This window comes from Ostrea edulis, chromosome 5 (genome assembly GCF_947568905.1).
Source record: "Ostrea edulis chromosome 5, xbOstEdul1.1, whole genome shotgun sequence".
In the NCBI taxonomy this organism is placed as follows: Eukaryota; Metazoa; Mollusca; class Bivalvia; order Ostreida; family Ostreidae; genus Ostrea; species Ostrea edulis.
The window spans coordinates 61,358,063-61,375,982 of record NC_079168.1 but is presented as its reverse complement, the minus strand read 5'-3'; the positions used below and the strand labels follow the sequence as shown (position 1 = coordinate 61,375,982).

Below are 17,920 nucleotides of genomic sequence, written 5' to 3'. Positions count from 1 at the left end.
GTGTTCATCCACACCAGTGAAAAACCTGTACACAAGTTTGCAAAATGTGGTACAAAATCTGTACAAAATATCATAAATTGGTTCATTACATCTATAAAAGTATGGTACTGAGAAGTATTTTCACAAAGTCCATAATGTGATTGTTGTTGTAGACCTTTAAATATTTCATCATTTCTAATTTTTTAATCATATGTACACTGTACATTGTCTTTGGGATCAGTAAAGATTAGAGAAAATTCGGCTGATAACATTTGGTGACACTGTTAACTTACAATTAAAATGATCATAAAGTCTTCATGAATTATTCCAACATAACATTTGAAAAACTAAGATTTTAAAAACGTGTCCAAAGTCATATAATTTGATAGCGGATGTTTTCTCGCAGTTCGACCTTTTTATCCTCATAATTATGATGTCTACACAGCCTACGGTAACAAAATATCTTAAAGACAACTATTATTATACCCCCCCCCCCCCCCCCCCCCCCCCCCCCCGGGGGGGGTATACTGGAATCGGGTTGTCCGTCTGTAGACGCAATGGTTTCCGGGCTCTAAAGCATTATCCTTTCCACCTACTGTCACCATATCATATATATGGACTACCCATGAGATGAAAATGTTCCTTATCGATTTTGGGGTCTAAAGGTCAAAGGTCAAGTGCACTGGACATCGAAGTAGCAATATGGTTTCCGGGCTCTAAAGCGTTATCCTTTCCACCTACAGTGACCATATCATACATATGGACTACCCATGGGATGAAGATGTTCCCTATTGATTTTGGGGTCAAAAGGTCAAAGGTCAAGCACACTGGACATCGAAGTAGCAATATGGTTTCCGGGCTCTAAAGCGTTATCCTTTCCACCTACAGTCACCATATCTTACATATGGACTAACCATGGGATGAAGATGTTCCCTATTGATTTTGGGGTCAAAAGGTCAAAGGTCAAGCACACTGGACATCGAAGTAGCAATATGGTTTCCGGGCTCTAAAGCGTTATCCTTTCCACCTACAGTCACCATATCTTACATATGGACTAACCATGGGATGAAGATGTTCCCTATCGATTTTGGGGTCAAAGGTCAAGCGCACTGGACATTGAAGTAGCAATATGGTTTCCGGGCTCTAAAGCGTTATCCTTTCCACCTACAGTCACCATATCATACATATGGACTACCCATGGGATGAAGATGTTCCCTATTGATTTTAGGGTCAAAGGTCACACGCACTGGACATCGAAGTAGCAATATGGTTTCCATTTAAATTCTTTAATGGCTTTTTTCATCGCATGGAGATACTGTGTTCCTAGATACCTTTTGAATCATAATACTGAAGTTTTACCTATTACCAACACCCTTTGGGAGATTGGGGTAAGCGGGGGGTATTCTTAGTGAGCATTGCTCACAGTACCTCTTGTTTTGTTTATTTTCAATTCATTTGAAAGAAGATCAAATTTAAAAGATGTGAATTAGCAATGACATTCATGTTTGGTTTCTTAGTGAACGAAACACATGATGTGTTTGACCTATTTACGACAGTGTAGAACACTTTCGTCAGAGATCTGCAAAGTATATCAAAGTCCAGCAGTAGGAAATTAACAAACTATGCAATCACAACAATGGACTTTTATTGGAGTGAATTAACTGTTCAACTGAATTTATTGGAAATCTGTACAATTTTGAATTTATCATTTCGTGTAATTTTGAACTTAACATGGCTGATTTAGTCCAGATCATTCAGATGCGTTTTATGCCCCTGAGATCGAAGATCAGGGGGCATATTGTTTTTGTCCAGTCTGTCATTCTGTAATTCTGTCATTCTGTCTGAAACTTTAACCTTGCTAATAACTTTTGAACAATAAGTGATAGAGCTTGGATATTTCACATGAGTATTCCTTGTGACAATACCTTTCCGTGGGTACCAACATTTTTGACCCCGTGACCTTGACCTTGGAGTTTGACCTACTTTTTATGCCCCCCTTTGAAAAAGAGGGGGCATATTGTTTTGCACCTGTCGGTCGGTCTGTAGACCATGTGTTGTCCGCTCAATATCTTGAGAACCATTCACTTGATGATAATGATATTTCATATGTGGGTTAGTTATGAGTAGAAGAGGATCCCTATTGTTTTTCAGGTCCAAGGGTCAATCTACTCTGGACATAGGAATATAATGTCCGCTCAATATCTTGAGAACCCTTTGCTTGAAAGACATCAAACTTGGCACACTGGTACATCCTAAGGAGTAGATGACCCCTATTGATTTTGAGGTAATATGGTCAAAGGTCAAGGGTCAAACTGGGCATAGGAATATACTGACCATTCAATGTCTAGAGAACCCTTTGCTTGACAGACATCAAACTTGGTACGCCAGTACATCTTCAGAAGAAGATGACCCCCATTGATTTCGAGGTCACATGGTCAAAGGTCAAGGGTCAAACTGGACATAGGAATATATTGTCCGTTAAATATCTCGAGAACCCTTTGCTTGACAGACATCAAACTTGATACACTGGTACATCTTCAAGAGAGGATGACCCCTATTGATTTTGAGGTCACATGGTTAAAGGTCAAGGGTCAAACTGGACATTGGAATATACTGTCTGCTCCATATCTTGAGAACCCTTTGCTTGACAGACATTAAACTTGGTACACTGGTACATCTTCAGGAGAAGATGACACCTATTGATTTTGAGGTCGCGTGGTCAAAGGTCAAGGGTTAAACTGTACATAGGAATATACTGTCCGCTCAATATCTTGAGAACCCTTTGCTTGACAGACATCAAACTTGGTACACTGGTACATCTTCAGGAGTTGATGACCCCTATTGATTTTTAGGTCACATGGTCAATCCACTCTTGACATAGGAAGATATTGTCTGCTCAATATTTTGAATTGATGATACTACTCTCAATTAAATGATGTGTGTGTGTATAACCCTTTTCAATTTTGCACCATGGGGGGCATATGTGTTTTACAAACATCTCTTGTTTAAAACTTTAACCTTGCTAATAACTTTTTGAACAATAAGAGATAGAGCTTTGATATTTCACATGAGTATTCCTTGTGACAAGACCTTTCCGTGGGTACCAACATTTTTGACCCTATGACCTTGACCTTTGAGTTTGACCTACTTTTTGAAAACTTTAACCTTGCTAATAACTTTTGAACAGTAAGAGATAGAGCTTTGATATTTCAGTATTGAGGAAATATTGAGTATTCCTTGTTACAAGACCTTTCCATTGGTATTGAACCTTTTGACCTTGACATTTGACCTACTTTTAATTGTTTTTTTACATTGTTCATAACTTCTAAATGGTAAATATTAGAGCTTTCATATTATACATGAGCATTTCTTTTGACAAGATCTTTCTACTGGTACCAAGATATTTGCCCTTGTGACCTTGGCCATCTTCAGAATTAGCCATTATCGGGGGCATTTGTGTTTCACAAACACATCTTGTTATAAGATATTAATTGTAGAATCCAGCTTCTACATTTGGTCTTTGCTGTTTTATACCAGACCACACAATTTTTACTGGACATGTCCGACAAACCTAGGTGAATACTGATGTACGTTGGTTAGCGTTATTTGGAGTACTATCGTGCTGTGATGTGATGTTGATCGGTGTTATAAGGTGTGATGTTAGTTAGTGTTATATGGAGTACTGTGATTTTGATGGGGTGTTGTAGGGTTTATTGTCACATTTTAGAGTTTGATGTAATGTTGATTGGTGTTGTAGGGTGTGATGTGATGTTGATTGGTGTTGTAGGTTATGATATGATGTTGATTGGTGTTGTAGGGTGTGATGTTGGTTGGTGTTGTAGGGTGTGATATTGGTTGGTGTTGTAGGGTTTGGTGTTGTAGGGTGTGATGTGATGTTGATTGGTGTTGTAGGTTATGATGTGATGTTGATTGGTGTTGTAGTTTATGATGTGATGTTGATTGGTGTTGTAGTTTATGATGTGATGTTGATTGGTGATGTAGGGTGTGATGTTGGTTGGTGTTGTAGAGTGTGATGTTGGTTGGTGTTGTAGAGTGTGATGTTGGTTGGTGTTGTAGGGTGTGATGTTGGTTGGTGTTGTAGGGTGTGATGTGATGTTGATTGGTGTTGTAGGGTGTGATGTTGATTGGTGTTGTAGGATGTGATGTTGATTGGTGTTGTAGGGTGTGATGTTGATTGGTTTTGTAGGTTATGATGTGATGTTGATTGTTGTTGTAGGATTTGATGAGCAGACTGTGAGTGAGTTCATCGATGGATTTCCCATTCACTGGAGGGAACTAATTGATCAGTTCTTCTCAAGGTAAATATTCATCATCTCTATACATAATTACCCTTAGAGGTATATCACAATTTGCATAATTACCTGTGTAGATCACTTGATAATAAACGTGTAATATAATTGCAGAGTACAGTAGTGTCCTTGGCATTTTTAGCTCAAGTGAGCTTTTCTAATCGCCTGTTGTTCGTTGTCTGTCCGGCAAAAAGCATCTTTTGGTAAAGGGCATTAAAATCATTCAAAGGAAGGACCATGCCCTTTTCAAAGGGGAGATAATCACAAAATGCAAAAATATGGTAGGGTCGTTTTTAAAAAATTTCTTCTCAACAGCTACTGGGCCAGAAGAGCTGAAATTTACATGAAAGCTTTCTGATTCAAGTTTGTTAGAATCATGACCCCTGGGGGTAGGATGGGGCCACAATAGGGAATTGGAAGTTTTACATGCATATATATATATACACATATATACATATACATATATATATATATAGGCAAGTCTAGATGGTCGAGCGGTCTAGCGCGTTGGTTACACGCTGCTAGGAGATTTCGTGAGTTCAACCCCGGGTAGGGGCGGAAGTGGGTATCCAAATAAAGTGAAATTTTCTGTGCTTTATTTATATATATATATATATATATATACATACACACACATACAGTAAAATATCTGTATCTCGAATACCCTGCTTGAGTCAAAGTCGACTGCTGGTCCCGGCCGTTTTCCCTATATAAATGATTTTAAAAAAAACTTCTGATATTTTGAACACGGTAATCTCGAATACTCCGCTTATGTCCAAGTATTTCCAAGGTCCCGTACCCTAAATTCACCTTGTTTATCTCGAAGTGCAGTCGATTTTCTGCTCTGCTTACCATACCTGGCGTCGTTAAGTCACATATTCACACCTGCAGCTACATCAATTATAATTAATGACCGCTAATCCACGCTCGCCTTTTCCGAGTAGACCCAGTTCGCAATAAATGGTTCAACAGCTTGGGTGATTAGTGAAGCCTTCCAACTTTATGGCTAAAGTTCACGTCCAATTATGAACTAACACACCCGATTGGAGGGATGGTGTTTTGAATGACACACGCTCTATCATTAACATGTGGGTTAGATAAACGCACAAAATCGTGTTTCAAAATATTGAGTCCAAGGGCAATAACTGTCTTTGTTGATTTCTTATCAAGTCTATTATGCGATAAGTTTCCTTTATTTTTTACAGACATTGTTTTTGTGAAGATACAGTTTCATGAAATTGTTATGAATTCTATTATGTCGTCATAATCTGTTTAAGGAAAATTGCAATTTTCTGACGGTGATACATGTATATGATTCTGTTTATGGATGTCTCGCAGCTTTAAAAGGGTGATGACCTATATATTTTATTTGATAATTTATTAGTTTTAACTCTAATGGAATTAAATACACTTTTTTAATGTGTATCAAATAAAAATGCAAGTATAGAGTTTCCTTAACACATTCATCAAATACTGTAATATGAGACACAGGTTTTTATGCAAATGAAAGACACACATCCATGCACTTGCAATTTGCATGTTTGATCTCAGCTGACTAGAAAACTACACTGTAAGTCGTGATCTGACAGGAAAACTACACTGTAAGTCGTGGTCTGACAGGAAGATGTTTTCTAGACTCTAGTTTCAAATTAATTTCTATCAAAAAGATTTTCATACCTATAGCTTTTTAGCTCACCTGAGCTGAAAGCTCAAGTGAGCTTTTCTGACCACCTGTATTCTGGCGTCCGTCCGTCTGTAAACTTTTAACATTTTCAACTTCTTCTCAACAACCACTGGGCCAATTTCAACCAAAGTTGGCACAAAACATCCTTAGGTAAAGGGAATTCTAAATTGTTAAAATAAAGGGCCAGGCCACCTTCCAAGGGGAGATAATCAAGAAAAGGTAAAAATAGGGTAGGGTCATTAAAAAATCTTCTTCTCAAGAACCACTGGGCCAGAAAAGATGAAATTTATAGATAAGCTTTATTAGGTAGTGCAGATTCTAAATTGTTAAAATCATGGCCCCCGGGGGTCGGATGGGGCCACAATAGGGGATCAAAGTTTTACATACAAATATATAGGAAAAATCTTTAAAAATCTTCTTCCCAAGAACCACTGAACCAGAAAAGCTGAGATTTATATGAAAGCTTCCTGATATAATACAGATTCTAAATTGTTATAATCATGGGGTCGGATGGGGCCACAATAGGGGGTCAAAGTTTTTTTGTTTTTTTGTTTGTTTGTTGTTTTTTTTTGGGTTTTTTTTTTTTGTTTTGATATAGTGCAGATTCAAGTTTGTTAAAATCATGGACCCCGGGGATTGGATGGGGCCTCAAGGGGGGCATCAAAGTTTTACATACAAATTTATAGGAAAAATCTTCTTCTCAAGAACCACTGAGCCAGAAAAGCTGAGATTTATATGAAAGCTTCCTGATATAGTGCAGATTCTAAATTGTTAAGATCATGGCCCCCGGGGGTTGGATGGGGCCACAATAGGGGGTCAAAGTTTTACATACAAATATATAGGAAAAATCTTTAAAAATCTTCTTCCCAGAACCACTGAGCCAGAAAAGCTGAGATTTATATGAAAGCTTTCTGATATAGTGCAGATTCAGGTTTGTTAAAATCATGGCCCCCTGGGGTAGGATGGGGCCACAATAGGGAATCAAAGTTTTACATACAAATATATAGGGAAAATCTTTAAAAATCTTCTTCTCAAGAACCACTGAGCCAGAAAAGCTGAGATTTATATGAAAGCTTCCTTATATAATGCAGATTCTAAATTGTTAAAATCATGGCCCCCTGGGGTAGGATGGGGCCACAATAGGGGATCAAAGTTTTACATACAAATATATAGGAAAAATCTTTAAAAATCTTCTTCTCAAGAACCACTGAGCCAGAAAAGCTGAGATTTATATGAAAGCTTCCTGATATAGTACAGATTCTAAATTGTTAAAATCATGGCCCCCGGGGATCGGATGGGGCCACAATAGGGGGTCAAAGTTTTTTGTTTTTTTGGTTTGGTTTTTGGGGGGGGGGGGGGGGTTGATATAGTGCAGATTCAAGTTTGTTAAAATCAAGGACCCCGGGGATTGGATGGGGCCTCAAGGGGGGCATCAAAGTTTTACATACAAATTTATAGGAAAAATCTTTTAAAATCTTCTTCTCAAGAACCACTGAGCCAGAAAAGCTGAGATTTATATGAAAGCTTCCTGATATAGTGCAGATTCTAAATTGTTAAGATCATGGCCCCCGGGGGTCAGATGGGGCCACAATAGGGGGTCAAAGTTTTACATACAAATATATAGGAAAAATCTTTAAAAATCTTCTTCCCAGAACCACTGAGCCAGAAAAGCTGAGATTTATATGAAAGCTTTCTGATATAGTGCAGATTCAGGTTTGTTAAAATCATGGCCCCCTGGGGTAGGATGGGGCCACAATAGGGAATCAAAGTTTTACATACAAATATATAGGGATAATCTTTAAAAATCTTCTCAAGAACCACTGGGCCAAAGAAGTTCACATTTACATGAAAGCTTTCTGACATAGTGTAGATTCAAGTTTGCAAAAACCATGGCCTCCAGGGGTAGGTTTGGGGCCATAATAGGGACTACGGTTTTACATGCAAATAGATATGGAAAATCTTCTGATATGGACCAAGGTGACTCAGGTGAGCGATGTGGCCCATGGGCCTCTTGTTAAACTTCTGATTGCCGATCACTAGATTCCAGCACATGCAACCCGTGATCATCATTGACAATAGGAAACCTAAATTGCACTGCCCCGATTTCTGAAGCAAATTATATTTTACATTGTTGATCATACAGATAATACACATGTATATATTTGTTCTGAAATACTGCAAAAATTTTAATTACAAACATATAAGATTTAAATTGTACTTGTCAATTGATTATGTCCATTGGAAGTAACTGTCATCGGAGGCAAGATGCAGTATTCAGACCTGCTATCAACTGTAAATATACAGGTAAATTTACCCTGCCACAGTATAAACGTGGTCACGCGAAGCCCCGCTATGAAAAACTGCAATGGTGTAATGCGGAAAGGATTAATTTTTTTGTCGCGGGGATGCGGTAAATAAGGGATCCGCATTGGCTGTACTGTAAGTATATTGGGAAAAGCTTTAAAAATCTTCTCAAGAACCACTGGGCCTGAAAAAAATGAAATTCATATGAAAGCTTCCTGACATAGTGCAGATTCAAGTTGTTAAAAGCATACCCCCCAGGGATAGGATGGGGCCACAATAGAGGGTCAAAATTTTACATACAAGTATATGGAAAATCTTTAATCCTCTCCTGAAGAATCACTGGGCCAGAAAAGTTTACATTTACTTGAAAGCTTCCTGACATAGTGCAGTTTCAAGTTTGTAAAAATCACGGACCCCAAGGGTGGGTTGGGCCCACAATAGGGGATCAAAGATCTACATACAAATATATAGGGAAAATCTTTACATATGGGCCAAGGTGATTCAGGTGAATCTCTTGTTCAATACACTGTCATCTCGTGATATTATCAGCTTTGTCCCAGCCTGTTTTGGCATTATAACGAGGGTGGCAATTCAATGCATATACTGTTTTACATATCTTTTGGATGACAATAAAAAGAAATGATTGATCAACCAAATTTTTTCTCAAATTGCTCATCTAAAATGGGTTGATAATGCCACTCTCAATATGTCACAATAGGCAGGGACAAAAGCTGACAGTATTACAGAAGTGACACTTTACTTTCATACTCTTAACATTTCTCTGACATCATTTAATACAAAATATTGATTGTTACAGAAGTCACACTAAGCTATCTGGGAATACTATCTCCAAAAAATTGTCAAGGAATGATGTCGCCAGTGATTCATCAGGTAATACTATCTACAGTGATTCGTCAGGTAATACTGTCTACAGTGATTTATCAGGTAATACTATCTACAGTGATTTATCGGGTAATGATGTCTACAGTGATTTATCAGGTAATACTGTCTACAGTGATTTGTTAGGTAATGTTGTATACAGTGATTTGTCAGGTAATGTTGTATACAGTGATTTGTCAGGTAATGTTGTATACAGTGATTTGTCAGGTAATGCTGTCTACAGTGATTTGTCAGGTAATACTGTCTACAGTGATTTATCAGGTAATGTTGTATACAGTGATTTATCAGGTAATGATGTCTACAGTGATTTGTCAGGTAATACTGTCTACAGTGATTTATCAGGTAATGTTGTATACAGTGATTTATCAGGTAATGCTGTCTACAGTGATTTGTCAGGTAATGTTGTATACAGTGATTTGTCAGGTAATGATGTCTACAGTGATTTGTCAGGTAATACTGTCTACAGTGATTTGTCAGGTAATGTTGTATACAGTGATTTGTCAGGTAATGTTGTATACAGTGATTTGTCAGGTAATGTTGTCTACAGTGATTTGTCAGGTAATGTTGTCTACAGTGATTTGTCAGGTAATACTGTCTACAGTGATTTGTCAGGTAATGTTGTATACAGTGATTTGTCAGGTAATGTTGTATACAGTGATTTGTCAGGCAATACTGTCTACAGTGATTTGTCAGGTAATGTTGTCTACAGTGATTTGTCAGGTAATGTTGTCTACAGTGATTTGTCAGGTAATACTGTCTCCATTGAGTTGTCAGGTAATGTTGTATACAGTGATTTGTCAGGTGATGTTGTCTACAGTGATTTGTCAGGTAATGTTGTCTACAGTGATTTATCAGGTAATGATGTCTTCAGTGATTTGTCAGGTAATACTGTCTACAGGATTTTTTAAAACCATAGTGTTAAATAAAGTTAGTTAGATTGGTATAAAACGATAGGGATAAAGTTTGTCAGATTGGTTTAGAACCTTTGTTTTAAATGAAGATAAGCAGTCTCAGATTGTGGATGCCTGTGAATCATAAAAATCATTAAGCCACACTATTGAACTGATTTTACAGATGAAGACATTGAGGAGATAAGCTTGTTAGATGAGACTGTGAAACCTACAAAAGACCAACTAAACCATGAGAATGCACAACAGAATTCTGAAAAAAGAAGAAAATCAAAGAAAGTAGTGGGAGTCAAAGAAAATCTCAAACCAAGGTATGTTCAAGTCCTGTAGATAGATTAATAACTTATCATCTAATGGGACAACCTGTAGATAGATAATTAACTTAATTATCTAATGGGACAATCTGTAGATAGATAAGTAACTTATCACCTAATGGGACAACCTGTAGATAGATAAGTAACTTAATTATCTAATGGGACAACCTGTAGATAGATAAGTAACTTAATTATCTAATGGGACAACCTGTAGATAGATAAGTAACTTAATTATCAAATAGGTGAACCTGTAGGAAGATAAGTAACTTTTCATCTAATGGGACAATCTATAGATAGACAAGTGACTAGTCTAATGGAACAACCTGAAGATGAGTAAATTATAACTCAATGGAAAACCCACTAATAAATTACAAGCAAAGCAGTTTTAGTGCAGCATCTCAAAACACTACATTTCTGTCATTCTCATGTTTTACTCTCTAAGCAAGCTGAAGAGCTAGCTATTTCAGGTGTCTTCTAATTTTAGGAATGTGGGGCATTTAAAGAAGAATAAACAAGGAAGAGGGTTCCAGTCACCAGGTTCCAGTGGAAATGTCATTGAGGGTAAGAATTGTGTCGCTACTGGTCAAGGCTTCATGCAGGAGATACAGGAGTACTCTGGCTATTAGGAGTAAATGTCTAGGTTGTTTTTATATGTGGGAGGTATGATAATGGAAGGATGGGGTAAGCTGATACAGATTGACTCGTAATCTTGACTTTGGTTTTCTTTGTTACAGTGTGTACACCTGAAAATAAGCTGATAAAACTTGACTCGGTGCAGAAAACCAGAAGTGGACGAGCTGTCAAACCTGTAGTTGCCTGGTATGCCGGTCAGTCAATCAGCATTGATCCGAAGAGCAACACATATATCCTAAAACACAGGACTGAGTTTGCTGAAACATTTCTAAAGGACATGACAACATTTCATAAGGTGAGAGATGTTGGCTACAGGCCATACTTACTGGGGTTTATTAGATGAGAGACATGGACCATCTCTACTGAGGTTTATTAGGTGAGAGACATGGACCATCTCTACTGGGGTTATAAGATAAGACATAGACCACAATTCATCTACTGGGGTTTATAAGGTGAGAGGTAGAGGCCACAGGCCATCTTTACTGGGATTTATAAGATAACAGATGTAGGCCACAAACCATCTTTACTTGGGTTTATAATATAAAAGACATACATGTAAACCACAATCCATCTACTGGGGTTCTTAAAGCAGTGCTCCAAGTCACATCTGCTATCAGGTCGCAAAATGGTGACCTAGAAATATTTCTGCTCACCATTTTCAAATTTCTAGTCGCCATGTTCAAAATTTCTACTCGCCATGGTAAAAGATTTTGTAAATAAGACCTACAAGTTTATTATTCAATCTTTCAAGAAAACAATAAATTAAACATGTATGCATTTTGTTTGTTTTATTTTTAAACTGAATAGAAATGTGCTGTGAAACATGCTGGATGCTAACAAGTCAAGTATTTACTCTGCTAAAGTTGTATTGCATTGGGCCATCCTATATATTTTACAGTACGCTTCTGGGGAAGAAAACCCAGCGTTCCACACAAGGATTTGCTTTAAAGTCCTCATTAAGTGGGCCTTCACTGCTTATGCGAATAGAGCTTCTACTTTTGTTGGATCTTTTGCTGAACAATCAGTACCAGCATCAATAAGAACACTACATCCCGAGTTTGTAATTGTCTGTGAAAATTAGTAGCAACAGTTGCCCCGCTCGACCCAATAATGCAGTCGCGGACAAAGATGTGTCTCTTACTGTTACCGTGAATAGTCACACTTCTACATTTGAAAGATGTACACCAGGTCGTGGTGAAATCGGACAATGGGTGTCCAGAAATGGTGGATGTTGCTGGCTGATGCCTCACAAATTCTGCAAAACATTTTGCGATCTCTGTATATATATCAACCATAAAAATTCCTTCAGCCATTAGGACTATGGTTCTTCCTTTACTTTTGCATTTTTCTTTAGACACAACTACGTCATCTTTAAATGCAAAACTTTCTTTGTGTGATTCTTGAATTTCTTCGTTACATGTACTAGGCTGAGGCTTCTACTTTTTACTACTGATAAATCTAAAGTGCTTTAACCCTCGTTTTCCCGCCATCTTGATTACTTTCAAACGCTGTTTTCACCGAGACTGAAAAATATTTATTCAGACTTCCTATCCCCGATTACAAAATTTTACTGGATGCCCAATTTTTCTCCACTCACAAAAATGCGACTTAAATATAATCTCTAGTCGCAAAATCGATTTTCTGGTCACAAATGCGATCGTTTTACTTGCAACTTGGAGCACTGTAAGGTGAGAGGTGTAGGCCACAGGCCATCTTTACTGGGGTTTATAAGGTGAGAGATCACAATCCATCTCTATTGGTGTTTGTAAGATGAGAGACATAGACCACAAACCATCTATTTGGGTTTATGAGATAAGAGACACCATAAACCATCTATTTGGGTTCATAAGGTATGTGGGTATACCATGATAAGACACTGTCACGTGCCATTTTTGAAGACCTTTGACCTCTTATGTAAGGGTCAAATAATTGAATTTTTAGGCTAGGCCTTTGATATTTGGTATGTTGGTAAACCATGATAAGACAGAGTGTTGCGTGCCATTTTTGATTACCATTAACCTTGACCTGTTATATAAAGGTCAAATAATAGATTTATTATGGGCAATTTTGCTGTCTGGACCATAACTTTTTTGTCTTTTGACATAGGTATATGTGGGTATACCAAGATAAGACACCATGTCATTTGCCATTTTTGCTGACCTTTGACATTGACCTTTTATGTAAAGGTCAAATAATAGAATTTTGGGAGCATTTTTTTGTGCAGACCATAACGTTTTTGTCTTTTGACATAGGCCTTTGATATTTGGTATGCATGCAAGTTTAATTTACTATCATATGTTCACAGCATTCCTTGTTTGAATCACATACACATATAGGTGAATACTATTATGAATACATTTGTCTTAATTTTCCACTTTAAAGATGATCCCTAAAAATGATTTTTAACAATTATGAAAAATGAAAGGGGAGAGATCAGTTTTAGTGTGCTAAAACAATTATTCCTAGTTAGTTTTTGTATTCAAGTTCAAATGAAGGTTTTGATGATTTTGAATCTCAAAGCCCCTGAATTAATGCACTAAACAGTGGATAAAATGGAAGAGAAATAATCCTAAATCTATCTTATTCTATTCCAAGCTGTATTTGTTTTTCAGACAAGATCACACATGATACGAAAAACAGGGATGTTAAATTCCAGCAAAATTTCTAATACCTCAAGACCCCACCACAAAAATAAAATGTCCAATGGAAATCAAGGAAACATCAGCCACAGGAAGACATCCAAGTCAGTCACTCAGTCCAGAAAAATTGTCAGCAAGGTGTTAGAAAGTTCTCAGACAGAGAGAGAGTATGTGGCACCCACCATCAGTGAACAGAGACCTAGGAAAGACAGAAATGTGTCGGACTCTTCCAAGGCAAAAAGTAGTCCGTCTGCTGGAGAGAGGAAAGTTAACAAACCTAGGACTTCTAATGAGAACAAGAAAGGCATCAGACGTTCATATAATGAAAATCCAGGACAACCCGAGGTCAGTAGAAGAAATGTCCCAAGGTCTTGTAATTTGAGGAAAAGGTCAGAGAGAATAGAGAGCAAAAAGTCTGAATCATCAATATGCAACTCAAAGGAATCGCAGAGTTCAAACATGATTAGTCACAAAAGCAGACTTGGGAAACAAACCGAGAAAGAAAACCAGGAACATGCAGTGTGGAGGAAGGCGGAGGTCACAAGGTTCAACATGTAAGTGCATGGAGAGTATTCTCAAAATTGTCTTACATTTTTAAGTCACCTGAGTCCTTCAGGTGACCTCTTGCTATCTTGCTATCTGGTTTTGTTGTTTTTTTCCACAAGACGAAATGACCCTTCCCCACAAATGTCACACACACTATTAAAGTTTCCTAATAATCCCTTAGTTTGAAACCTTTTGTATATAAAGAACAAGAGCCATGAATACCCAAATATGGCCCTGTAATTTGGAGTAAAATAAAGTATATTAATTTCAAAATTTCATCATGGTATGAAATACCTTAGACCTTCTATATAAATCCAGGGTGTTTTTTCCGCAAAAATTCACGCATATAAAAATTATAACATGCAGAATCCGTAACAGTTGTGTTATCTTTGTAAAAGTTGATACACCAAAAATTTGTATAACCCCCAGGCCTCGATCCAATAAATATTAATGAATTGTAAATTAGTATATTACATACTGCATAGAAGTTAAGAGATTTTTTGGATCGAGGCCTGGGGGATAAGTGAATTTTTACTTTTTATGTTCTGCAAATAACCGGAATTTCACATTCCATGTACGAAATCCGAATACTTTACCAAAGTATAGGTTTAATACAAATCGTAATATCTATGCCCCCCTTTGAAAAAGAGGGGGCATATTGTTTTGCACCTGTCGGTCGGTCTGTAGACCATGTGTTGTCCGCTCAATATCTTGAGAACTATTCACTTGATGATAATGATATTTCATATGTGGGTTAGTTGTGAGTAGAAGAGGATCCCTATTGTTTTTCAGGTCAAAAGGTCAAGGGTCAATCTACTCTGGACATCGGAATATAATGTCTGCTAAATATCTTGAGAACCCTTTGCTTGAAAAACATCAAACTTGGCATACTGGTACATCCTAAGGAGTAGATGACCTCTATTGATTTTGAGGTCATATGGTCAAAGGTCAAGGGTCAAACTGGGCATAGGAATATACTGACCATTCAATGTCTAGAGAACCCTTTGCTTGACAGACATCAAACTTGGTGCGCCAGTACATCTTCAGAAGAAGATGACCCCCATTGATTTTGAGGTCACATGATCAAAGATCAAGGGTCAAATTGGACATAGGAATATACTGTCCATTAAATATCTCGAGAACCCTTTGCTTGACAGACATCAAACTTGATACACTGGTACATCTTCAAGAGAAGATGACCCCTATTGATTTTGAGGTCACATGGTCAAGGGTCAAACTTGACATGGGAATATACTGTCTGCTCAGTATCTTGAGAACCCTTTTCTTGACAGACATCAAACTTGGTACACTGATACGACTTCAGGAGAAGACGACCACTATTGATTTTGAGGTCACATGGTCAAAGGTCAAGGGTCACACTAGACAGGAATATACTGTCCGTTCAATATTTTGAGAACCCTTCGCTTGACAGACATCAAACTTGGTACACTGGTACATCTTCAGGAGAAAATTACCCCTATTTATTTTGAGGTCAAATGTTTAAAGGTCAAGGGTTAAACTGTACATAGGAATATACTGTCCGCTCAATATCTTGAGAACCCTTTGCTTGACAGACATCAAACTTGGTACACTGGTACATCTTCAGGAGAAGATGACTACTAATTATTTTAAGGTCACATGGTCAAAAGTCAAGGGTCAAATTGGACATAGGAAATACTGTCCGTTCAATATCTTGAGAACCCTTTGCTTGACAGACATCAAACTTGGTACACTGGTTCATCTTCAGGAGTTGATGACCCCTATTGATTTTTAGGTCACATGGTCAATCCACTCTTGACATAGTAAGATATTGTCTGCTCAATATTTTGAATTGATGATACTACTCTCAATTAAATGATGTGTGTGTGTGTATAACCCTTTTCAATTTTGCACCATGGGGGGCATATGTGTTTTACAAACATCTCTTGTTAAATATTATAGTTGGGGATTGTTCCATTGTCTTTTTACGAAACCAGTAATTATTCAAAGTTAATAAAATATGGTTATTTCAAACAATATTATTGAAGTAAAACCAGATCCGTGCCATCATCGGAATCGGGCTACGTACATCAATTGATTTTGCCCCCAAAATTTCAAATAGATTATATGCTCAATTTATGAACTTGAATATATATGTTACCATATTAGGGATAGTTACAAAAACCTTGCACTAGTTAACAGTTTTAGTTATTTGATCAAACAATTATGAAGCTAAGTCCTTCAATCCACTCCAGATACAATCGAGATCCACCCATCGTCTGCGCCTCGCCTTTACTTCCACACATTTTCTTTATACGTTATCACACTATATATATTTTAATTATCTGAAGGCCGTTGAATTTAATAAATATCTGGCTTCATATGTTGCATCTCCGTGCATTCAGTTTTCTTAGCACTGATGAACATGTTGAAATCGCTGTTGCAATACATAAAAAGACTTGGAGAGCCGAGGGGTGCCTAACTCGATAGGCTACTTAGATGCGAAGATATATTGGCATATCCCGTATTGTTTAATGATTTCTAAAGTTATAGTATAATGTATGGGTACCAGACAATAATTAGGCATCCACATAACCATACAAAGGATAGACTGTAGGCTACAAGTCTCTGAGCCATCTACAACATTCGTTCGATTGTTTACGTGTCAACCGATTTGGACATACGTCATCAGGTACCGTTACACACAGCTATTCTGGTCCATTGCATATTTCATCCGTCAGAAATCAATATATAGAATTACATACAAATATGAAAATATATCTAGCAATATGGGTCTTGTTTTGCTTTTAAATGAAATTCATTCAAAATATGTTTTGCAATGTTCTTCAGCATGTCCTCACCAATATCATAAATGATTCGAAAAGCTGCAACACAAATTTCATTGAAACAATAACAAAATCGATGTCTCTTGATTTCATTTTGACTCTTTGTTGCTGTAGATCCGTTAACCTTGAGAGCTCCCAGAGATATCCTTTTCACACTTGGAAAGTTCTCTTACATTCTGGATATGTTCTACTAGAGTCTTTCTGTCTAACCTTTCAAAACAAGCAACGTGGAAGGGGACATAGAAATAACGGTGTCCGTCCGTCCCACTTCACTTTGTAGACGCATAGACGCAACTCCTCCGAAAATGCTCAACAGATTTTGTTCATTTTAAGTAAATTGTTAGTCACCATGTGTAGTTGATCATATTTCACTGCCATTTTGATTTGACAATTTTTACAGGAGTTATGGGACTTAATTGAATTTGTACATGCTACACTATAGGAACACTTAGTGGACGCAACTCCTCCAAAACCGCTTAACAGATTTTGTTCATAATTTGTAGGATTGTTAGTCACCATGTGTAGTTGATCATATTGTGCCGGAATTTTGATTTGACAATTTTGCAGGAGTTATGAGACTTTGTTGAATTTGTACATGCTACACTTATAGGAACACTTTGTGGACACAACTCCTCAGAAACCGCTCAATGGATTTTGTTCATATTTTGTGGGATTGTTAGTCACCATATGTTGTTTGTTGAATTTGTACATAGTACACTATAGGAACACTTTGTGGATGCAACTCCTCTGAAACCGCTCACCGGATTGCATTCAAATTTTGTAGGATTGTTAGTCACCATATGTAGTTGATCATATTGCGCCGTCATTTTGATTCAACAATTTTTGCAGGAGTTATGAAACTTTGTTGAATTTATACA

At 37.3% G+C, this 17,920-nt stretch overlaps 1 protein-coding gene across 1 annotated transcript in view; it reads left to right on the top strand.

Annotated features, from left to right (window-relative positions):
- LOC125649736 (mis18-binding protein 1-like) overlaps nt 1-17,920 on the top strand; it is a 71,131-nt gene that overhangs the window by 27,191 nt on the left and 26,020 nt on the right. Inside the window, exons 6-11 of the mRNA XM_056165013.1 lie at nt 4,217-4,298; nt 9,095-9,168; nt 10,252-10,396; nt 10,884-10,960; nt 11,134-11,327; nt 13,645-14,225. Of these exons, the coding sequence (XP_056020988.1) occupies nt 4,217-4,298; nt 9,095-9,168; nt 10,252-10,396; nt 10,884-10,960; nt 11,134-11,327; nt 13,645-14,225 (1,153 nt within the window). The remainder of the gene's footprint in view (nt 1-4,216; nt 4,299-9,094; nt 9,169-10,251; nt 10,397-10,883; nt 10,961-11,133; nt 11,328-13,644; nt 14,226-17,920) is intronic.